General features: G+C 40.6%; 1 protein-coding gene across 1 annotated transcript in view; it reads right to left on the bottom strand.

The window, feature by feature from the left end:
* Positions 1-25,596, bottom strand: part of LOC109464550 — a 60,709-nt gene that overhangs the window by 17,302 nt on the left and 17,811 nt on the right. Inside the window, exon 2 of the mRNA XM_019761553.1 lies at positions 676-1,107. Within this exon, the coding sequence (XP_019617112.1) occupies positions 676-1,107 (432 nt within the window). The remainder of the gene's footprint in view (positions 1-675; positions 1,108-25,596) is intronic.

The following is a 25,596-nucleotide window of genomic DNA, read 5'->3' as shown; positions in this document are numbered from 1 at the left end:
CTGTTCAACTACAGATTCCGTTAGTCACTGACAAATAGTAGTGGATTCTCTTTAAAACGTCTGTCAGTTTTCAAAATCTATCAAGTTGCTTGAGCAACGTTTTTCTTGCGTATCTTATAATTATGACCTGGATGTCTAACCTACATGGATGCAACGGAACATTGGATTAGTACCTCATTTTCACCAGTGTAAATGCTAAATTAAAAACAAAATTGAAAGATCATTCTGATGATACAATCAGACTGTATAATCAGAACTTGCTATGCCTGGGATGTACAGTTCATTCAGTAGTTGTATATATTCATGATATACATGTCTGTATGTAATGCAATGTAATGTTATGTGTTTTTTTAATGTATTGATTGTAAATACCAATGTCATTCAGGCAACACTATGTACTGTATGTCAGAATGGTATAATAACGATATGATATGAATCTTTATTGCATGTTCTTGCCCAGATGGGCTAAATGCACAAGAGGATGTCCAGTATGTAAAACATGAGTATTTCATACTGGTACGCTATATTCTAATGCAAAGTGCTAGGAATCTATACATTACAACTATACTATAAACTACCTATCATCTAATGTTAGTTGCCCTTTCTTCTCTCTTTTTGAAACATTTGGAAAGAATAATAATAAAGAATTGAATTGAATTGTAATTGTTGACTCACCTCTTTTGGAATTGTAGAACAAGTTATAGGATAACTTGAAATTACCGTCGCCCTTGGACAATTGATACTTGTTGGTGTCGAACACCACCACCACGCTGCTGTTGATGGAGGCCACTCCCCGGTAATACCCGAACCCGAAACTCGTGCACTCGCTGAAGATCGTCGGACCGAGCACGTTCTCCCCACTGTACACCATCAGTCTGTCCTGACACATGTCCCCGTCACGGTACATGTCCACGTAGCTGACCTTCAGGTAGAAGCGCGTGTTGTCCCCCGGACCGGACAGGATGATGCCACATTCCCTGGGAGGAGTAGTGAGGAGAGCGCTGCTCTGTTTCCACACGATGTAGCCGGAGTGGTTGGAGTACGTCACCGGGATGGTCGGAGGTTTGAACTTGTCTCCGCACGTCTTGGCCAACTCCATGGTCTTCTCTGCAAGACAAACATTATTTTTAAGTTTACCGAAGAAAAAATATTGTTTTAGCTCTGTTTCCTCTTTTTCTTCTTCTCGAAACCAATGAGGTCAATGACCTGGACCAGATGGCTGTTACCATGTAAACTAGTGTTGGGTTACATAATGTTGCAATTTTATAGCAGGAGGGATTTAGACTCCAATCTGACCATATACTAGTATATGAATGTGTTTGAGTAAGAATTAACAGAGCAGACCATATTCATGGTAAACATTATGCATTTGCTTTGCAAATGTTACCTTTCTAGTTTATCATATCATATCAAATCATATCATATCATATCATATCATATCATATCATATCATATCATATCATATCATATCATAGGGACATCAATCGAGAGGCGTAATTGGCCAAGAACCCATAGGTCCTGGGTTCGAATCCTCCAACATGTCCTGATTTTGATCGTCGTTATATTTTGTACTTAATTTAAGTTTTCAAGAGTTGATGATGGAGTGTTACCTTTTTTTCTGTTCAAAAAGAAATAAAATGAGAAATAAACTGTTCTCCAACTCAAAAGAATAATAAAGACTGAGAGATTCGGTCAAGAATTACGATGAGTCAAATTCTTTTGAGTCTTTTGAGAACAGTTTTACTCTCATTATGCAGTTTACCAAAGAACTTTCATGCTAATATGAATGGAAAAGAAACATAATCGCGACACAGTTTTGGTCTACTTCGGTCTCCAATTAGTCAAAGATAAATCGCCCTGAGAATGATGCCTTTACAGCGGTTCGCTCCCGCCCATTTTACTGGCAAATTTGACACATTACGAGCTGTTAAATGCACCATTAATCAGTAGTTATTGCCTGAGTGCGTGTGATTTGCGTGACCGTGCTGACGTCCTGACACACTCGGGGGGTTCGGTCGCGTTACACCGGTTTGAAGAAATGTTCTAGCGTGGCTCTCAGGTTACTCACCTACAAGATTGTAGACCGTTTTTCTTTGTAAATTATACATTTTATTGTACATTATAATGCTCTACTCAGATACGCAAAGCAGTTACTCAAGCAACTGGATATGATTTTGAAAACGTCAGACGTTTCAGCTAGTATCCACTAACTTTCGTCAGTGACTGAGAGACCAGAGGGGAAATGCAGGTTTATAAGCACAAACTATGCAAATAAAGTGAAGACAAATTTTTGAAAGTCGAAAAAGGAACAAAAGTCAGACAAGTCAAGACAAGATAATGCAAATTAGTCAGAAAGCTCCTGTTATACAGAACAGATATCACTGTACGTAGGAAAATCCATATCCGAATCGTTACAAACGTGACAGTGCAGTGATCTATCACAAACCAATCAGTGTACACCAGAAGATGGGAGGATAACCAAAAAGAAGGTTATCTGGGTTATTGATTTATTACCTGCCAGTGTTCAAAACCCCTAACATATCCTCGAGATCAACTATGTACAAACCGATGCCAGATGACACCATGTAAAGGCTGCATTTTGTAGGGGGGGCTGACTTAGGCCACAGCAAGTAAATTTCACGGATGACATCAGAGCGCGCATTAATTTTCGCCTGGTTTTGGGGAAAAAACAAGACATTTTGTTGCCTTCTGACAGTGGTGAACATGCCGAAAATGGGCAAATTATATGTGTAGATGTCTCTGTTACCATACCGGAAGGTGGGTGGCAGATAACTATTAAGAAAGGAGACAAGAAAAAAAAAAGATTTAATGTTTTGTTTCTTGCTTTGATGCAGTGATATGTGATGTTTTCTGTGTATATGTGATGTTCCCACTGAATAAAAATGTACAATGTTTGAGTCAAAACTTAAAAATAAAGGAACCTTTTTTTTCGGCCCGCCTTGTTTCTTTTTCGCCCGCTCGCATTAGATTTGCATTCTGCGGAAGATGTCAACCATAAAGTTTCCTTGCTGTTGCCTTTCAGAACAGTTCGCGGATCGCTGGTTCAGGTCACGTATTACTGAGCACAGGCCGTCTGCATTGGTGCCAAATGGTCTATTTAGTCACAGAAATAAATGTCTGTTGGAAGTCCTCTTTATTCATGAGAAGCTCAAATAGGGCCGCTTTTCATTGAGGTCTTGGGGAAAAGGCAAGGGTCAGACAAAATATATATCAAAGATTCAGTTTACGGCATTTAAAGTCCTAAGAACGGGAATAAAATATTGAGTACAAAGTTGTTTCTTTTTTAATCGAGAAAGGTTAGTTTTGTTAACATAACATAATATCTACTTGAAAATTCAGAATACAAGTACCCAGTCACCAATTTTCGTCAGTTTATCGTCTTCGAAAACGGCCCTAAATTTCAAGTCAATGAAGGTAATGAGATACAGAAGATCAGATACAGAAGAAACTGTTATACAAGCAACTGGAATTCTGGGTAATTAGTGTGTAATGATGTGGGTTTTATCGAGTAATCTCATTAATTAATAAATGTTAGGAAAGCAAATTGTACAACAAGACATAATTTAGCCAATGACTACAAGTTCTTGTTTGTTTTTACAAATAAATCATTTGATTGATCGATTGATTGATTGATTAATTGACCGAATTGTTGATTGATTAAATGATTGATTGATTGATTGATTGATTGACTGAATTGTTGATTGATTGATTTGAAATATTTTGAAAACTGTCAGACGCTTCTTTTCATTCAAGTAGCATCCACTACGGGCACCCTTTTCGTACAAATTTGGTAAAATCGAGTGGTTAGCTTCTTTGAGACTGTCAAAATATATGCAGTTGCTTGAGTAACAGTTTTCCTGTGTAGCCCTAAATTGAATTTTCCATCGTTTGTAGTGATAGATAGTAGCCCTAAACCGGTCCACGGTCTCAGGTGGCTACTGGTGTAATGATACACCTGTTGTACGGGAGGTACGGGCTGGGAATGAAGGGTGTCTATATTTATATTCGTTAGATCGCTGAGCTAGTATGATTCACAGTCCACTCTAATACTGTTAACTTGGCACAAAAAATTGGAACGTTCAACATTGGTTTTATCATATTTCTGTTGTTTCAATGTATCATATTTTACATACTAAGTAGTTAGAATACGTATTTAAATTCCTATGATATCTAATGTATTCTTATTGTAGATTCGTGAAACAAGTACGTGCGTGCGTTTTAATGTACGAATATGTACTGCATATAGGGTGTTTACGCCATTTTGGTGGCCCACTCACGTTAGTAGGCCTAGTGCTCGTTCCATGACTTTACATTCACAATGAGATGGGTAACATGGGAAAGTAAAATACACAATCTGTCTAAGGACATATATAATACATAGATATTGATTTAAAAAAATAACAAAAATTGAACGGAACAATGTTGAATATTTCAAACTTTTAATTTAGATAAAATTGCGAATTTTGTTGTTGACTGTGCGTTATATACTCATTCATAAAACCTGAACATTGATAAACAGGAAACCAACCGTATGAAACTTCATGAATGTAAAAAAAACAATACATGTAGATCGAAATTAACAATTTAAGAACATTTTGACGTTAATAACACAAATGTTGGAATGTCTTTCAAAGGTTTGTTTCAACGCAAGGAAAGTACATGCTTGTTTTGAAAATTCATATTGAGTTCCTCTCTAGTTAAAGATAAAGTTAGTTTAAGAGCCTTCCCGCGTCTCCGTTCATTAGCCATGGGCCACACACAGCAGTCACTGCAGCAGGGGGCTAGTCCACCGGCAGTGGTGTGTGTTTAACTCCCAAACCCTTTCCCAAATGCTGAGTGCTAAGCAGAGAAAGAAGTGTGTACCATTTTTAAAGTCTTTGGTATGACTTGGTCGGGGATTGAACTCACGACCTCCCGGTTACAAAGCGAGCACTCTACCAATTGAGCTATTGCACCGGTATTCTGCTAGTGTAACAAAGCTTAGACTCTTCAACATAAAATTCTGTACACGTCCCTATAACAGGACCCTGTTACGTGTATGTTTGTAGGCCATCCTGTCAAATAAGATTTAGCGAAGGTGTTTTTATCTTGTTACGACTCCCCCTGCGTACATTCCGCCCGGATGGTGATATAGATCGGTCACAGACGGTTGACTCGTGTTCGAGAGACAGACATTGATTTAGGGCAATGAATTGAATATGGATCCTTCATAATGTCTACTTAACTTTTCATGATCACTTAAGATTAAAACGGCGTTCTACTTTGGTCGGTGGACGACTTTGTTCTTTAAAAATCGACCCAATTGACGCACGGAACGTTTGGACAAGGTGAACATGAAACACCAAAACGGTTTCCGAATACGAAAACTGAACATTTTAAAAACGAAAAGACAGGCATATTTCACAAATCATAAATAAGATTTGTACTATTATAAATAGATTTCGTTCTCTCAAGTAGTACACTGTCGAATAATATAACAACGCCCTTCTTGTATCCGGTACCATACTGCATCCATAACTATGCTCAGGCACGGTTCTGAATGGTCCACGCGTATCCCGAATCTTGTCTGGATCTACGTTTTTGGATACACGGAGACCCTACAGAACTCGGCCAGATCCTAACCCTAAGACATAGAACTATAGATAGGCACGATTCTGGATAACACACAGTACCCATTCTCGGCCTCATAGAATGCCCCCGGTTTCCTAAATCAGTAATAACTTTGCTTGTGCAGTTCGAAACTATAAACACATCTATATATTTTTACCAAGGTTCTGTATGAAACTGTACGAAGCACTTTGAGCTACGACACATGAAAACTTAACCGCACCCCATTAAAGATGGAGTTACAAGTTAGAACATTATTGTGGAGTCCTGAGGGACTGTGCGGTAACATATGTACACTGTACAATACTAACGGGAGGATTTCGCTGCTCTTCGAACGATATTTCCTAACTTTGCCTCTCGGCAAGTCATATCTTCGGCAACGACTCATGAAATTGAAGTGTTTTTCCGGCAAAACCTCCCTCAGGATACATAAGGCGAGATGTTGATCTAAACTTGCCTATCCGGTTGGAGTTTGGTTGGGAAATTGAAACTAATGGAAGCAGATATACCCTGCGCTGTTATCTAGATGGTAACGCGCAGACCGTGAGATGGGTTTTCCGTAAGTATCGACACATCTGTCATGGTGTGGAGCAGGCAAGCAGGAGATACCAGGAGGAAGAACGCAATAAACTCAAGAAATAACCAGAAAGGTAACATTTGCAAAGCAAAAGCATAATGTTTACATGGTTTATATGGTCTGCTCTGTTAATTCTTACTGAAACATATATATGATTCCTCCTGCTACAAAATTGCAACATGATGTAACCCAACACCAGTTATCATGGTGATAGCCGTCTGGTTCAGGTCATTGACTTTATTGGTTTGGAGAAGAAGAGGAAGAAACTGAGCAAAAACAATATATTTTCCTAAGTTCGTTAAAAGCAAAAACAACAGAACGAAAGATAAAAATAATGGGTACAATAATGCCAGTTGAGCAGCGTTCCCTTGTCCCTCTGTGTTGGGCCAGAGCAAGTAATTTTTATGGATGACATCAGGGCGCGCATTGATTTTCGCCTGATTTTCACAAGAATGTTTGTTGCCCCTGACAGTGGTCAACATGCCGAAAATGGACAAAGATGTCTGTTGCCATGCCGGAACGGGAATAGCAGATAAATAAGAAGAGAGGAGACAAGACAAGATGCAGTGATGTATTTCATTCCTTTTATATGTGATGCGGTGTGTATACGTAGGTGATGTGCCCACTGAATCCAGACCATTTGTACAATGATTGAAAACAAAACTTTTATTTTTCAAAATTGTTTTAGTGAGAAATGGATGTTGTAATGGTTGGTAGTAAACTTAGCACAACACAGAAATAACATCTTCTTTAACAAGGTTTATGATGTCAAAATTTGAAAATGTAAGAATCTCGGTCTTTTTTGGCCTGCCTTGTTTTTTTTCGCCCTATTGCATTAGATTTAGAGTTTGTGTAGGATGTCATCCATAAAATTTACTTGCTGTGTCCTTACTCCCGTGGCTCCCTCTGTGGCGTTAGCGTGTGTTCCTAGGCGGCGCTCCGCCGTTCTTACCGGCAATCCACATCCATTTCTCCCGCACGCTTTTAATCCCTCCTCGTCCCTGGTGATCAGGAGAAACTGTGCTGAGAAACTGTTGTTCTAATTCTACCTTAGCTGATAATGGGGTGTCAGTCATCAGGGAGACCCAGACTACGGGAGTCGGTCTTCTTTGGGAGATGCCAGCATCCCAGCTCGCCTCTAGGCTCATTCGCACGTTACACTCATTTGGCAGCGTGCCAGATCATTAAAGCCATCCAATGCAATTTCAGGGCGGCAAAACTGGAAATATTCTGAACAAGAGCTATCTACCATCTTAAATTCATGACACTAGCATGTCCAGATCATATCTAAACCGGAAGATCTGCTGCAGTATCTAGGAAAGTCACCAGGGGTCCCAAAATCTAATAATTTCTAGGTCTCATCAAGACCTTCCCACCTACCAAGTTCCTGGACAATGCATATAAAGCTTCTTGAGTTATGCTGTTCACAAACAAACAAACAAACAAACAAACAAACAAACAAACGAACACCCGTTGACCATGGTTGGCTGACATTTGGGAGCAGCCTGGCCAGATTTAGGCCACAACTTCCTTTCTATAGGATCGAATTTGAGTTAAATTTGAATCAAATTTCACTGCTAACCACGCCTCGACCTACTAAGCCACTCACCAACCAGTACTTAGCCCAGTTTTGTTGTGTCCTGTACTCAGACCCTCTACCACTTACTTCAAAATTGTTTAAAAAGTGCTTCAAATTAAATTCCCAAACATCGACTCAACCAGTGACGCAAGGTTAGTAATTTCTGACAGAATCTATGACGTCGTAACGATAAATTAACGTATAGATCAAACGTAACGTAATACCTCAGTGCTCCACATGGCTTTAGCAGTGTTGTTTTATCACGTTCCTGTGACGTAAAATGGCCTCATGAGATAAACTAGTCAGCCTGTACTTTTCCACATGACGTCATACCGGACGAGGCCAGCCGTCCAATCATCACCAATCAAAAAGCTGCCAACCATCCAATCACAGGGACTGTTGTATAAATAGCGACTTTAGACAAACTAGTTAGCCTGTATTTTTCTACATGACGTCATACCGGACGAGGCCAGCCGTCCAATCATCACAAATCAAAGAGCTGCCAACCATCCAATCAGAGGGGACTGTTGTAGTAGCCTGGTGCTAACATAACTCCTATTTCTTGACATAATGATAGGATAAAGGATTCCTAGAGATCCATAAATACAGTGACTTTATCCAACAACGTTGAATTTCGAATGCTCAATCATAACATGATTTGCTACATTACGTTTTCCTCTTTCAGATCAGTTAAGTTTTATTCTATACCTCTATTTTGTACTATATTCATTAGTTGTTACCATGCATTCTACCATGAACGATTGCCATGCAATAAAGTTCTTCTATGTAACCTTCCAGCAGTAACGTAGTTATGATATTTTCCCCTAATATCTATAGCGTCGGAGAGTATATTTATGCTCAACACATGTGCCTAACCTCAGGCTACGATTTATTCTACCGCTCTCTTCTGTACTATATTCAATAGTTGTTGCCATGCATTCTACTATGGAAGATTGGCTTGTAATTAAGTTCTACGTAGATCTAAAACCTTCCAGCAGTAACGCAGTTATGATATTTTTCACTATTATCTATAGCGTCGAGAGCATATTTATGCTCAACACATGTGCCTAACCTCAGGCTACCCCATTTATTCTCTCACCACATGTTGTTCCAGTCAAACGATGAACCATATAACCGTTAGACAGCCCAAGGACATACTCATAGACTCACGGAATGAGAAGAAAATCTAGCTTGACGGCCTACACAAATCGGCGCCATCGTGACGACCCCAGACATCAGCAACCATTTGTATGAAACAGTAAACCAGGTTCTGAAACCTTTTTACCACCCACGATATAGTCTATACCTTGACCCTTGGTGCAGAATCACAAGTAGTAGTCAAAGATGTACGTTGTAAGAGAGGTATTTGTACTGGTAATTGGTTGTACATTTCATTGCCCTTCTGATAGAGAGCGAATGACGTGGGGTCATGCTAGGCTTTACGTAGATGAACGGGCAGTGGAAATGGTGGGCGTTTAGCCACTTTTAACTACGGCTCGAGTTATGAGTGCACATTTTCACTACGTACGTCAATAGTGCGTCAGTGATGCTCCCCTAAAGGACGATGCTTGAACCTGGCAACACTTTAACGATGTTTTTCAGCACCTCGTCACTACCAATGGTCTGTGAGATTATTATTCTGCTTGTTGAAGTTGTGAATTTGAAGGTTTCATCCTCGCTTTGCCAAGGCGAATGCTCATGCTGATGCCATGCAGTGAGCATGAGATGTTAAGCAATCAACTATGGATGAGAACCAAGTTAACATTGCCTTACTTAAGGTTGCTGGTTTGGACCGTTACAGCAATACAGCTATCTTAAGTGATAAAAACAACCGGCCAAAGAAGGATGAGACAGTTCACAGTTCAATGTTATTCAGTTAAAAAAACACATCTGACTCTTCCAATACCATATTCAACACTGTGTTGTAGTCTAGACTAGGCTTACAACGCGGATTCAACAGTAAAATTTAGCACAAATAGGGGGAATAATTGGCAGTAGAGTTAAAGGTACTTCCCAAATGTTGACATAAATAGTCACGAGAGTATATCTCCCAAATATGCAAAGGAATCAGCGAGTTGCTTAGCTCAAAAAGTTAAAATGAAAATGTTAAAACATGTTGTTTTTCTCTGTTTCTTCCTCTTCTTCTCCAAACAAATAAGGTCAATGACCTGAACCAGACGTCAGTCACCATGGTAACTAGTGGTGTGCTGCATAATGTAGCAATTTTATAGCAGGGGGGATTGAGACTCTTGTCAAGATATATAAAACATACATATATAAATGTGTTTGAGTAAGAATTACCAGAGCAGACAATATGCGAAAGTAAACATCATTCATTCGCTTTGCAAATGTTACCTTTCTAGTTAAAGATATCAACTTAGGACTGCAATAATTGTGTTCCCATGTTGAGGCCTTCACTGCGCAACTCAACGTTGACGCCATCCCCTAATCCCAGCCGTGTGATACGGCATGAACTGTAGATAATTGTCAGAGGAAAACCAATCCCTCCGGCAGTGATCCCTATCGGAGTAATTCCCATTGTTTAATGCCCATACTTCACCGGGATGACATCAGACGCCCGGCAGCCCGGCTTAAGGCATGATTTATGAATCGGCTGGTGGTATCGGGCCGCCGAGTCTTCATCCAAACACGCCGAATCAGCTGTGATGTGCGATAGTGAGCGCGCAGCTTCGTCTATTGTCGTATCTGTCGGCGACGTCGGTATATCATTCACGGTCGGGGATCGTGAGGAATCATCCCTCTTCTCAAGAGAAGACAGTCATACGGTAGCATTTGAGAAAGACGTAGTGCTTATACTTTTTAATGACACCATGTAATCCTAAGTACGTTTAGATTGGCCATTTATCAATGAGCAACCAATATTCTTATGGTCATCAGTCCATGCATCTGTATCTGTTTAGCTGGTATAAACACACTTCAGAATAACACACCGGCTTCTGTATTCGTATAGCCGGTATAACCGTCATTCGGCATAACAAACTAGATTACCCGATACACATACCGTTTATATTGTAAAAATTGTTTAAAGCTATACTTGGTGACAGCGAGCTCCACTCTACGATACTCCTAGGGTACGATACTTAGTTTTTGGTATGCCCGCCGGTTCATAAGTCATTTTGTACATCATGCATAGTCTGGACACTCTTCTACCTTCCATTGACACTTACTTTAGGTTTGTTTTAATTTCCCTGGCGCTAACAACCCTTTCATTGTGCTTTCTGATTTTTCCTAGCGTGACAATAACCTACTCTATCAATTCACGTCTCCCATTTGCCTCATTCCCCGCCGTGTCCCGAGACCGATAAGGTTACACCGCGTGATGTCACAGTAATAAGCCGGCCCCAGAGACAGGTGTCCCCGGCCTCTGTTAATCAGCCTCCCGGTCTGCTGTCCCATTGACCAACTACTTCCATCGATTTTCAGCACGGCGGCCGAATCAGCTAAGTAATCTGGAAAATTAGACCACGGCTCCTTCAGGAGGTTATTGAAAGCTGCTTCATCCGGGTCCTGTCGTTTACGAAGGTCGCGCTGATTCATGGGACAGGGGGTCAAAGGTTACCGCTGTGATCCTTGGGATATCGACCTCCGGGGTCATACCGGTAGTGTGGACACGACAGGTCTTGTCGCTCACTTATCGAACCGGTACTCAAGCAGGGGTGGTTAGGGTTCCTGACTCAGGGTCTGAAAGTTCTGGGTTCGAATCCCTTGCCATTCTACAGTGCTCCAGACTTCGACATATTTCTTACAGGGTTCCAAAGTTTAATGCCATGGATGGGCATGTTTTTGGAGTGGAATGCATGCTGTATACCACTACGCGAGCCATTCCAAAACAAGTTTCGTAATCACGTGTTTTGGTTCTAACCTTAGCCCTAATCCAAACACATACACATGGAGAAGGAAAGACAGACAGACAAAAAGGCAGAAAAAAGGGCTTACTTAAACGATAGAAGATGGAGTCCATGATTACCCACTGTACACAGGAATCTTAAAGTTTATGTTTTAGCTTGGTCAGCTACGTATACGTTATGGAACATTCCAAGTTCGAATGAAAGCTCATCTGTGTTGGTAGAATCAAGGAGGTAGCTTTTTTAACCTCTTGGTAGAATCCATAGATGTAAAGTTTAAGCTTAGTTCCAAAACTCCTGACGTCATCCAGCTTCCGGAAAGTCAGCGATTGCGTCATACATCTGATGAAGGTTGACGAGCTCGACCGAAAATTTATGGTGAGTTGAACCTTTTGCGTTGGAACTATTCTTAAACTTTATAACTAAACTTTAGAAATTGTGGTGAAGATGTGCCATGTTTTGGAATGCATGTTATATTCCAAAAAAAAAAGTTGTAGCCGTTTTTCAGGAGTCAGAATTACATACCTGGTCTGACCCAGTTCAGTCATCACTTCTCTATTACTCAGCCATGAGTAAAACCCTGATAATTTATACCAGGCTTTCCTCTCTGATGTTGAATAATTCCATTTTATGTACGGCTAAACGATGAAGAATGGCAGTGGGCTTGTTAGGGGATTAGGCTGAGTATATTAATCTTGCCGAGTGGACGTCAGCTGCAGCTTTGGAACGCAGAGAAAGGCAAAGACGAATGTTGCTAGAAGTAGATCCAGGGGTGAGATTTCTATGCTCATCAGAATTTTAGACACTCCAACCAATAGATAAATCAAATCACATTCTAGAAGAGGATAATACTTATCGTGTAGAAATGGTTAAATGTATCATGTAATACGTCAAGCTCAGATTCATTTGTATCCACTTGATTGTAACTAGTGTTGGGTGACATAATGTTGCAACTTTATAGCAAGAGGGATTTAGACTCCTGTCACCATATATATGAATGGGATAATAAATTGCAGTAGACCTTACGAAAGTTGCGGTATTTGACGTACTGTTGTTGTAGGAATCTTGTATCTTTTTCCCACCTTCTTTTCTTTGCCCTACTGCATTAAATTCAGATGCCATACGTAACATTGGCTTACTGTGGCCTTAAGAACAGAAAGGAGAAAGGTCAGAGGGCAAGGACAAAATCTAGAAGGAGCCAATCACTGATCAGTTCTGATCCCATTTGTTCCCACAGAGGGCCAGGCTAATCCTCGCTCTGTGTCTAATCCAATTGTGTAGACAGAAGGCGGAAATAAGAGATTAGCGGCCACTCACCACATTACCTAAGGCCAGGGATTACGGTTGCACTCTCTGCCAACCGTTGGCGATTGGATTAACCACGGTTTTACCGTGAAGTGGATTAGACGTGAATCCTCTTTCAGGGTTCGGTACAGATGGGAGCAAGAGGCGCCTTCTTTCCAAGGTAAAGCCCCTGTCAAACATTTAGAACCTTCCCCCGACCACCAACCAACCAAGGTTGGCTAACGTTCGGGAACAGGTTTAGCCTATGCCTATCTTTGACTTGATTTGATTTAATAGGCTGAATAAGACATATGTATACAGCCAGGACTGCCCAACTAGCCGGAGGCTATTATAAAGGGCTAGCCCTCACAACAAGAACATAAACAATTCGGAACAGGTAGCAGTTAACAGTGTCGGTTACACTTCAGATAAACATACTATTACATAACAGATGTTGCCGATCTTGCTCCTAACCGTGGATCCCGATTTACTTCTAACCATGGTTGGGAGAGTTTGGCCGTTCGATTAAACAACATCATAAGAATGGACTTAAAACAACAGGCTTACTATCTCCCTACAGATCCAAATGCGATTGCAGAAACAAATGACATGTCAAAACTGCACCTACTTACATTATTTACAAGACTTATGAACTGTCATATATAGTACCAATGAATAATGAATCGCATTGTACCCTTCAAAGTGCATACATGGGCTGTTTCATATCACTTATACAACGGCAAGAAATATAGTGTAGACCACAGAAAACGTTTACAAGACAAAAAGTCACACTTCCAACACTAAAAAAAATACTAATGACAAAAATACTAATGACACATATATATCTGATAGCTAGCTTTAAAGTAAACAATTCTTATTTGGATGTACATACTATTAGATAGGCCAGGCATAACAGATCGTTCGGTGTGATATAGCCTGCTGCCGCCGCGCCGCGTGCCTTAGAATCTGATATGTTACGTTGAAATGGTTATACCAGCTATACAGATACATATATCATAGATCTACACAAACATTCAAAGAAAAGCTCTGAGACCCCAGACCTCCATGAAATATCTATATCTTGTTTGATGGAGACTATGTCGATGTTCACCACTGTACTGTCCGAAGGCAACAAAATGTATTAAAAATTAATGCGTGAAAATTAACACGCGCGCTGATGTCACACATACAAATTACTTAATGTGGCCTTATTTGAAAGGCTTACTTTCTTCTTTGTGGAACGCCAAATGGATAAGTGTCATAGCCTTCTAATTCTTGTGAGGTGTGTCAGCGAAGGCAACAAAGCCCACCCTTGGCGGCTGCACAAAAAATCAATTTTCCTTCCTTTCTTTCTTCAAGGACACCGTCATCCATTTCCACTGTAGCAATCTTGTTCCGTAAAGTACATAAATCACAGGGTAGAGCCATCCTTCAATGGTAGAGATAAGGTCTACAGCCGACAGTTTAAAGGATTAGAGCTACAACACCGAGATCAGCACCAAGGACATGTACTGTAACTATTGGTAAGTCAATTAGAAAGTACGTAAAGTGCATGCGAAATCAAGTCGAACGAAGACGATAGCGTTTATGCAACGTTTTGAAAATTTTCGAAATAGTTAACGAAGTTTTGAAACAAGAAATATGAGACTCCAAACATGTATATAATACATAATATTCACAACATCTGCTGACAACAATGTTACCAGTGATGCCACATTTGTTAAAGCATGGGTGATATTACAATTATAATGAACAATACAGGGTTAAATTTTCCCCCTCCTGGAGGTAGTGTGGTATAGCCCGCATTAGTCAAGGCTTAATTCCTACAGGACAACAGCTGTTGATAGACGACACCACACCTCATACAGGGGTTGTCATTAAATCATTTCATTTCAATACCTGCAAATACAAATACGAAAAGAAAACGCACTATCTGGACCCCAATAACTAGTACATGTAACATGCCTCAAATCAAAGAATTCTACCAAACGCGAGTTACAGCTGCGAACACACAAACACGACCAAAAACAGTACCTTCCCGTAGCAGGATATCTCCTTCCCGGAGGTACTAATCAACAAAGCACAGGTACTAAGAATAAACTTGACGTTCATTTTGACGACTTACTAGGCTGCCTTTTACGTTAACATCGCAAATACATCGCTCATAAGTCAAGTAAAAATGAGTATAGTCTTGTCCTGTATTCGTCCTCTGCGTTGGTGGCGGCATAAAATAAATTCATATAACTGTGCTGTCACCATGTTCAGTCATGAAATGTTGGAATATAAAAAAATACATCGCTCTACGGTCATTTGTAGTAAAAGGACTTGCACCGCTTTCCTGATATCTAGGGAGAACCAGCAATTACTTTACCGTGGTTGACCCCTCCTGCCTCTTTTGACACCTATTTTCTAATTCAGTGATTCTTTCCCATCCCTGATCCCGCTGAAATCCCTGCGCAACTCGAAGACGTCATGACTGTATTCCCAGGGTGATACTGTTGCTGTGCTGTAATGAGTTTTCTTCCTCTCTGATATTGTGTGAGTATCGCATTTCGAGCCGGGCGTTCAAACTAGGTGGTCTGGATCTCAGGGATTATGGCAGGATTGCTGCATGCAAGTGTGTAGCTTCTTCTTCCTTTTTGCCTTCGCCAGAAGGCTATGAAATCACTTTGCTATGAAGTCACTTTGCTATAGTATGGGAGACTACGCGGCATAGATCTTGAAGGCATGGTTCGATGTTCATGATTTTAGTAGGCAGGTTACCGTTGGAGACACCAAGGTCAAGTTCAACAATGGGCCTCGTGTGTGTGTGGGGGGGGGGGGGGTCCCTACGTTCAGGAGTAGGTCGGCGGTGGTCGGCGGGGCGTGGTTGGCAGTCAAATTTGAATCAAATTTAACTCAAATTTGATTCGATTCGTATCGAAAGGTAGGCATGGCCTTAAGCTGGTTAGATTGCTCCCGAACTGGACTAATGATGGGCTACGTAAAATACTTTTCTCATTTTCTATTCCTCTTCTGATAATCTCCAATATAATATAATGTCCATGCTCGTAGACTATAAGCTCCTAGCTATATAATGATCTCCAATATAATATAATGTCCATGCTCGTAGACTATAAGCTCCTAGCTATATAAATACTAGGTACTGGTGGGCACATAATCGACATACATCATAAATCATATCACGTAAGAAGCAGTAGTTGATGAAAAGCCTGTTGCAGAGTAAAGCAATCATCCTCTGTCTTATCTGATAAGGCGAGGTATTATAGCAGCTATATATATTTGGAGAGCCACATTCAATATAAAGCTTGATATACGGTGCAAGTATTTAGGCCACAGCAAGTAAATTTTACGGATGGCATCTTTCGCAGACTCCAAATCTAATGCGATAGGGCGAAAGAAAACAAGGCGGTCCAAAAAAGCAAGGTTCCTACGTTTTCAAATCTTTAGATCTTGTTTTTTTCCGAATCAGGCGAAAATCAATGCGCGCTTTGATGTCATCCATAAAAATTACTTGCTCTGGCCTTATCTACATAAAAATCTACATAAAATTTTTTTGCTCCCGAACTACTACTAATAGTGGTTGGGGGGAGTTCGGCAGTGTTCAGGAGGCCATATTCTGCTGTGTTTGACAGGGGCTATCTTACTCGTAAGATAGCCTGATAACCAGACCCTATAGTAAATGCCGGGGCAGGAAAATCACTAGCCTCTACCAGGATTAGGAAGGCGAATGGAAAGAGCAAAATTCGGCCAAATAGAGAGATAACAAGCCGAGGGAGTTGGTCCGCTAGAGAGTACATTTTGCGGCAAACTGTTCTCTTTAGCAGACCAACACCCCTGGCATGCTATCTCTCTATTTGGCCGATTTTTACTCTTTCCAGTCGCAATCCGAAGCCTGGTAGAGGCTAGAAAATCACCTCCAAGCCGACCAAAGGTTTGCTACCAAGGCTACTCGTGAGATGGAACTCGTTTTAATCGAGGAAGAAATGGGCGGCAGGGGGAGGGTCGATTCCGTGGGTCAAAGGTTATCTGGGCCCTAATGGAAGCGGAGTGAAACGTCATCAATCATCGAAGTACCGGTCGGAAGAGACAGCTTACTTCAGGAGATGACAAAGTCATCTTGAAAAGTCGTTCTTATTCTTCTGACTAGTAACGCTTTATCTGGTGGACATGTCTTGAATCCAAGTCGTCCTACAATATTATTATTTTTATTCCAACATGTAATGACTAGACGTGGTGACGGCACACTTAAGTTTTTTTCAACTTATTTTTATGCCGCTAACAACACAGAGGATAACGCAATACGTATTTTCACTGAGTCAAGTGAGGGAAGTCGTGCAAAGTGCCTTTCCCAAGGGCACAAGATCGGTAGTATGGTAGGGTTCGAACCCGCGACCTCTTGGTTCTGAGAAAAGCACACTAGATTCTAATGAACGGGGGTACGCACTCGTGGCTCTTGCTTTCGTTTAAGTGGGTCATCAGTAAAGTGTTTTGCTAACTTTCAGTTATTCCATAGTGATGCAGTTCTAGGAAAGAAGCTTTCAGCGTGGAACTTCCTCCTGAGACATGGAGTATGGAGGAAGAAAGGGTGATTTGCTTTCGTAGCGGTAGTGGCCAGACGTGTCCTGGCCTAGAAAGTTCGAAGTGGGGGCCGCGACCGAGATCTATTTCCCAGATACGGCAGAAGTATCTTACAAGGCGCCGCAAGTGAAATGTTGACCGAGACGCCGATTCGACGTGGGTGGTTAAAGGATCTCCGGTGAAAAGTCTTCGGTAATGGAGGGAAGCTTTCTATCGGCGATCTACCGCGACTTGATACATGGTCCTGTTCTAACCTGGTGGCAGACGTTAAGCTTTGCTGCGGAAGGAGTTAGCTGCATAGAACGGGTTCAGAAAGCAGTGGTATTCTGTGGAGATCTCGCTCTTGTATCTAGTATAACACTGCTATAGGCTACTGTCATCACCTGTAGTGAACTATACTATAAAAGATATTCATTTCCAAACATTCCTTTCCGAAATCCACAACGATAATAGAGTTGCTAATTCAAAAAATAAACTTCGAACATACAGATTATTAAAACACTCATATAACGAAGAAGATTATCTTAAGATCGCAAATGTACGTCACAGATCTGCCATTACTAAACTAAGAATCAGTTGTCACAGTTTGCGAATTGAATCAGGAAGACATAACCGCACTCCTCTAGAGCAAAGAATCTGCCAATATTGTAGTTTAGGTAAAGTAGAAGACGAGGTACATTTTACTGTGGATTGTTCCATGTATGACAGCGAAAGAAACGTTCTTTTCGATTTTGTGTCAAGCAAATACTCCCAATTTAAGCATTTGAATAGTATAGAGAAATTTATATTCCTTGTAGTCTTTAACAAACCAGCTTTAACTACTCATACTGCCAACTACATTTATAAGATTACCAGAAAGCGAGAGGAAGTTGAACGTACTTGTGTACTATAGCCGTTTTATTATCAACATTGTTGATGTACTTTGTCTATATGTGACCTGTCTTTAGCCCAGTGGGGCAAAATGTACAATAAAGGTCTTCATTCATTCAATATAATGAGGGGAATGTGGCCCTTAAAACAAGGAGGGGTCGTGTGGCGTAGCGGCAGCGTTCTCGACTCGGAACCAGAGGCCCCGGGTTCGAGTCCTGACATGCCACCGATCTTGTGCCCTTGGGAAAGGCACTTTACACGACTTTCCTCACTTCGCTTAGGTGAAAATGAGTATTGTATTGTATTGTCCCTGTGTTGGTGGCGGCAATAATATAAGTTGAAAAAACTTGAGTGTGCCGTCACCACGTCTTGTGATTACATGTTTCGGAATATAAAAACAAAACAAGGAAAACGCTCGTAATCTATTGTGATATTATTTATCTGCTATGTACCACGAAATGGGCATAAAGTACTTAGTTTTTCTTTGTCCCAATCAATGACAGACCAGAGAGGCGGGATGAACTAGAATGTCTGACTTTTAAAAATTCTTTGTATATTTCTGGATATTTGAGGTAGATGCTAGAAATTCTTACTGAATTTCAAATATTTGTTATGTTCTCAGCGTGCCCAAGATGTCTTCCCAGACGAATTTAAAGTAGAAAATGTCGAAGAGCATTAACCCTATCTAGACCGGGCTTTTTTGGGCTTGGTGGGACCGGGGGGGGGGGGCGTCATTCGGCCCCCCCCTCAGAACTCGAGAACAGTATATTGTAGGACCACCAAATTTTCAGAGGATGATGTACTAGTAAAAATTTATCATACGTACAATTTTTATGCCGTTGTGACGTAATATGACGTCATTATGACGTCATTAATGTGATTTTATTGGCCAAAACCGTCTAGATAGGTTATTCCCTGAAAACTAAACAGAGTACGACATAACTTTACCAAAAGTGTTTATGACAGAATATTAGGATGTACTAAGTCTTATGTTGCCCAAAGCAACACCGGTGACGTCATAAAATGACGTCATGCATATATTACATATCCGCCATCTTGGATCATCAATCTTGAATTTTGAAAAATATTTTTTTTTTTCAGGATGAAGCCTAAAATACATTGTAAACAGACTAAAGACATTCATATGAACCTTTTTTTGTAAAAAAAATGGGAGTATTGATGAAATTTTAAGGAAAATAAGCTGCATTTACCTGATCTAATGATATGGTCCGCCATCTTGGATTTTGGCCAATGACGTCATCAAATTAGCATAAATTATGCATTTTTAATGATAAAATTTACATATAATTTTATGTGATGTTATTAATGTTAGAAACAATGTGTAACTTGACATAAAACCCATAAAATTCTGTTGTTTAAATGGAAATAATTAAATTTGGCAAAAAATGCCTGTCAGAAACCCGTTGCCATGGCAACAAGAAAAATCATAATCTTATTCCACTGATACAGATTTGTTGTCAACAATATTTTAGGAAAAGTCACCAAATTTGGCGGTTCTAGCTTTAGCCGTTCAGACGCTAGGTGACATCAAAGTTGCCGCGGGCACTTTAAGCCCCCCCACCCCGGTCTAGATAGGGTTAAAGTTGCATTTTGAATATTCGTGCAACATTCCGACACCGTTAGAATCATTCTGACCGCATGCAATGAAGAACCAAAATGTGCCTGACTAATTATGATACATCCCAAATTTTAAAGAATGCACTTAGAGTAACCAGGAGTATACAAGAAATCTTCATTCAGACGTCGTTTAGGCTCACCCCGCCTCTAATGTTCAAGGTGTCATGTGGCGTAGCGGCAGAGTGCGCGACTCGGAACTAAGAGTCCCGGGTTCGAGTCCTGACATGCCACTGATCTTGTGCCCTTGGGAAAGACACTTTACACAGCTTTCCTCACTTAGCTCAGGTGTAAATGAGTATTGTCCTGTAATGTATTTGTCCCCTGTGTTGGTGGCGGCATTAATATAAGTTGAAGAATGTTGAGTGTGTCGTCACCACGTCTGGTGATTACATGTTGGAATAAAAATTTAAAAAATGAGGAAAGAAGAGAATATGACTACGGTTTCCCGAATGTGATTTTCCAGTTCTCTCTTCCGTCTTGTTCTGTTTAACTCCTACTGATTCTGAATAAGGGAACTTAAGGAAGCGGTAGGCTCCCAACGTTCCGAAATGTACTGTTTTTCTCCAAACGTCGTGCAGGCAATAATGACTGTCTAGGAACTCCTGCAGGAGCAATAAATTAGTCGCAAAGTGCGTAATAACTTCACATGAGAAATCCCCAACACTATTACATTAAGCAACTCAGATGTCTGTCATATAATCGTAGTTCCCTTATCCATGAAGCATGGCAACATTACAACTTTCTTAAAGACATCTAGTGCAGTTTGTAGGGCTTGGAAACCTGATTTTTCGAAGTCAATATTCTAGTCAAGTTATTATTTAGAACAACACTGTTCCAATGTATATCAACATTCATGGAGTAAACATGCCCAAAATTTGGACGAAAAACGGTTACTGGAAGGATCTGGATTGATTTTTAGGGTACCACCCGGAAAATAGAGGCATAGTCTTGGGGCTTTTTTCTGCAGCTTTAAATGCCTTAAGTATGATATACTGATGCAAATGTGCTAATGTGAGACATTACGTCTCAGTATAATACAGATTGCCTAATTCAGAATACTTCCAGTTTTGCCGTCCTCAAATTACATTGGATGCCTCTAAGGGACTCAAATAACGCGATGGGGGATTTCACGGCTCTCCTGTGGCTGGAGTATTCATTGGTGCATTCGTCTTGTGTTTGATAACAAGTGATTCCCGCTGTGAGATCGTTAAGCCCCAGGGGAAAAGAATCGTCTTTCCAAGTATCCCGTGAAATATTTCTCCGACTAGCCGTAGAGTTGATATCTTCTCTCCTGTGAAAGCTATAAAGCGGCAGGTACCGATAACGACAACGATAAATATGACCACACTGGGACGTCTCTGTGGCTATTTCTGAAATGCAATTCTTTTTTATTCACTATTCACATATTATATATTTAACGAGTATCAGGCAAAGTTGCTTATATATCACCTTCTAATATAGAACATAGATATAAAACAAGAGTAAAGAACAATAGTAAAATACATATGAAATGACAAAACGAAAAAAAGATGAGTGTAAACAAGACGAGTTGGTGATCTATTAATTACGAGAATCTATCTGTACAGTAAATACAAGTTTGAACTATATTGAAGATATTTCAGTTTGTAAGTGTGAAAGGCAATTTTAGGCTAGGGCCACAACACTATAATATTCTGGATGAGGAAATCTGTCTGATATTGTCGACATTTACTCGCATTTTACCACATGTTCGTCATCATTTCATACTTGAAGAGCTTGGAATATCACCAAAAACAAACGAGGAGTCCCCTTATATTTTCGTACCACCGATAAATAGCTAGACCCAGCCTAAGATACAAAACACGTAACCGGACCCTATTGTTGAACATTCACACATAAATGACTGGACACATAAAATCATTCATAAATATAAACTAGAGGACATTAAACAATAACACGTTTACAGCTTAACTTCACAATAGTAGGCTTAGATTGTGATCTAAAATGTAGCATCACAGTTGTTCTATAAAGCACAGCAAAAATCCTGAGAAGACATCCTTACACATTTACCATGCACTTTATCCATCTAACATGAGAATTGCAAGATCTCCTGAGAAACGACTTATGAACTCTGTCATCTCCTAGATAGACGGAACTGTGCCCTTAAGGTCGACATGCTCTTAATGGGTTGACGACTCCGGGACTCGGAGTATCTTATGGGGCCAATAAATAAAAATTCATTTGAATCTCTCGAGGAGTGCGCGCCGTTAAGCCCTCGACCTTGAAGCGCTGGCTGGTGAATTATGTATAGTTGGTCTTAGGAGAACGTCAATTAGAACTGCTGCCACTCCTGTTGGGGTTGAGGCAGGGGGGGATCAATGAAAGGCTGGCGAGTGACTTGGGTAGGAGTGCTCCATCAATGCTGTTTTGAGTAATGCCCAGTGTACCGCCTTTTAGTCGATAACATGGCTGGTGGTCTGAGGGCCCATTTCGTACAGAGGCGATCTTTACAGCTAAAGACACGCCCTAAACCACGGCTAAACAGACAAGCTCCATTTTCTGGACACAGCGAGAGACAAGAGCTATCTACCATCAAAATTCGTGACTCTAGCATGTCCAGATCATCAGATATACATACTGGATGTTGAATTCCGCTGCAGTACCAAAACAAGGTTCCAGGGGGCACAACATCTAATCATTTTCAGGCTTCGTGAAGACCTACTTGCATATGAAATAGTATTAAAGTTAATCCACTCATACATTTCAAAGTGATCGTGTTCACAGACAGACAAACACACAGACACACGCTCCTCAAAATATAAACTTCTTGTAGAAGGCAAATATGTAGGTTGCTGTGATAAGTATCCACATTCCAAGCACTGTGTGGTCATTGTGATTGACTTGGATTTACACATTTCTTACCAACCACATGGTGAGCAATCTAATTCAGAAGCGGAAATTACACAACCACGATATCGGCAACCCAATCGGCTGCTTTCCTCATCTCTACTTCCTCTCGAAACCCTCTCATTTGCAGTAACGTTCGATATTTTCTTATCCTTTGTCAAGTTCACCTCCGTTTCCTGCTATCAATCTACGTTTTACGATGTAATTTTGCTATTCAGCCAGTACAAGAGTACTCCGAATGGATGACATGCCTGCTGCATTGTTAAAACCGTGTCCGGATAACCAATTTATAGGACTGGCTTAACGGAAGACCTTTGTCTGGCTGTAATAGCATTTCTTTTTTACAGGGGCCGACTGTGTGGGAGATTGAAAGGACAATACACACTCGTGTTGGCTCTGTTAACAGTATTTCATTTCACCGGGTGGCAGCTTAGCTTCAGTGTTACGTTCGATCAATACGCCTAAAGCCCCTGCCACACATTCAGAACCTTTCCCCGAACACCAACCAACCAAGGTTGACTGAAGTTCTGGAGCAGATTGAATAGATTTACGCCACGCCTACCTTTTCTATGCGGATGAAATTAATTTTGAGTTAAATTTGAGTCAAAATTGAGTCCCGACCACAGACCTACTACCAAACACCAGCCAACCACCAACCAACCATCAACGAACCTCCCGCCAACATCCGAATGCTTTCAACATTTTGAAACATTCGGCTGGCGCATCCCAACAGTATCCAACCTCGCCAGCTAGACACCAGCCAACCACAGCCGAACTTGCTTCCGACCTATACTCCCAACCATGGATGGTTGAAGGGGGGGGGGGGTGTTCGGAAGTGTTTGTTGCTGTTTATTGTTTTTGCACTCACAAAAAAAGCAAAATTTAACAATTAAGAAATACATGTAAATAGACATGCATGGGAGGTCCGGAAACCTGGTGGTTTATCTTACGCTCTCCCCTATACAATGTACTACAAAATTAAAATATAAATTACAGTTATTACTAGATGAACCAAATTTGAAACAAAGTATAGCAACAATAAACAGTAATAGCAGGAAATAATAGCAGGAAATAAACAAAATAATTCAAAGAATCTAATGAACTAATACAGACCATATATATCTAAACAAATAAAGAAAGATCAAACTAATTTTTGGGAGGCAACATTCGGCTATGTGTGACAGAGCTTCATGCACCGCACGGCGACTTTAGACAGTGTTGGACCAGATCAATACCGCTAACATCGTGCGGCACAGAAAAGCGCCATCCTACAGACACATTGATCTCCCTTCTATTCCTTAATAGGTTTGGCGGGAAGCTGTTTCAGTTGGACACGCGTGTATCGACCCGCGCCCGGCTGCAGAAGTTAGCAGTGCGGAGATAGGATGATTTGTTGTTTCATTTAATTCCGCGGTGGGCTCACGAATAATGGGCGAGTGTAGGCCTAGTCGCTGTAAATGGACGTTATCAAAGGAGATATGTTCCACGTTTATAAGGCTTGGCACATTATCGAATCCCTAAAACCCTGCATTTTATGGGTGTATCTGGGTAAAATTGGGAGGCGTCATTAAAATGCCAGTGTTTTACATTGATTGGTCATCGTATAAAGCTCCCGTCACACATATAGCCGAATATGGCCTCCCGAACGCTGCCGAACTCCACCGTGGTTGTGAGTAGGTCGGGAGCAAGGTCGGCCGTGGTTGGCGGGTCTTCAGCTTGGTCGGCTACTGTTCGTAACTGATTAAACGAACAAAAATTGGGCTCCCTTTTGGGGCCTTTATTACATGACGTATTGGTGACATCAGTCCAATAGTTATTACATATTACTCTTTACCTCCCATCCATCAGCAAAATAGTATTTTACTTAACTTCTAGTGCCATCAGAGTTTACATGATTACGATAATGGTTTATTTCAAAATTAATGCAATATCGCAAAAACACAGTTGCCACCTGGCAGGCAAAGCTGAATTATGTGTAAATGTTCACAAAATGTAACCATTGCAAGATAACCTTAGTTACCGAGATAGTATTTTAGCATACATATAAGATTGTACGTATGTCATAAATATACTGATATACGCAATGCACTATACACTAGACTATAAGCTCCTATTCCAGCATTTACCTCAATGAGCTTGAAAAACTGATCTAAATACATAATGACTTGTGACAACCCCTGCATGGAATACATAAGGATATATAACAAAGACTGTATGGATATTAGAAATTCCTCCAATGATTGTAAACGTTCATACCTATCCCATACCAGACACCCACTCTTGTATTAGCTAGGTTAGCCTTATGAAAGTGTAGTTAATATGTACTAGAAGATATTGTACCCTGTACAATATAATCGTTGTGCAATAAAGTTATTGTTATCTGTGTACGTGTACTGACGTTGGTCTAAGCCAACTAACAAAACCACCGTAATATAACAATGTCATGATGAGACTCTAGAGATACTAAATCACCAAAACCCTGTCCCCAAGTGAAGCTTTAATACCTTTTATCTCTCCAACCAAACGCTCATCAAAGATTACATGGAAACTGCCGCATCCGTTTAATCATCCTAATGATTTTTCAAGTGATCGCATCAAATCTCTTTGGGGACAATCTCAAATATGATATGCCTTTTGGGAAATCAATCATGGTGATAACGGTGGAATTTATTTTAATGATAACTCTC

Source organism: Branchiostoma belcheri, unplaced genomic scaffold (genome assembly GCF_001625305.1).
Source record: "Branchiostoma belcheri isolate BF01 breed outbred unplaced genomic scaffold, Haploidv18h27 scaffold14, whole genome shotgun sequence".
Lineage (NCBI taxonomy): Eukaryota > Metazoa > Chordata > Leptocardii > Amphioxiformes > Branchiostomatidae > Branchiostoma > Branchiostoma belcheri.
The sequence above is the reverse complement of the archived record's forward strand: the minus strand, read 5'-3'. Positions and strand labels throughout refer to the sequence as shown.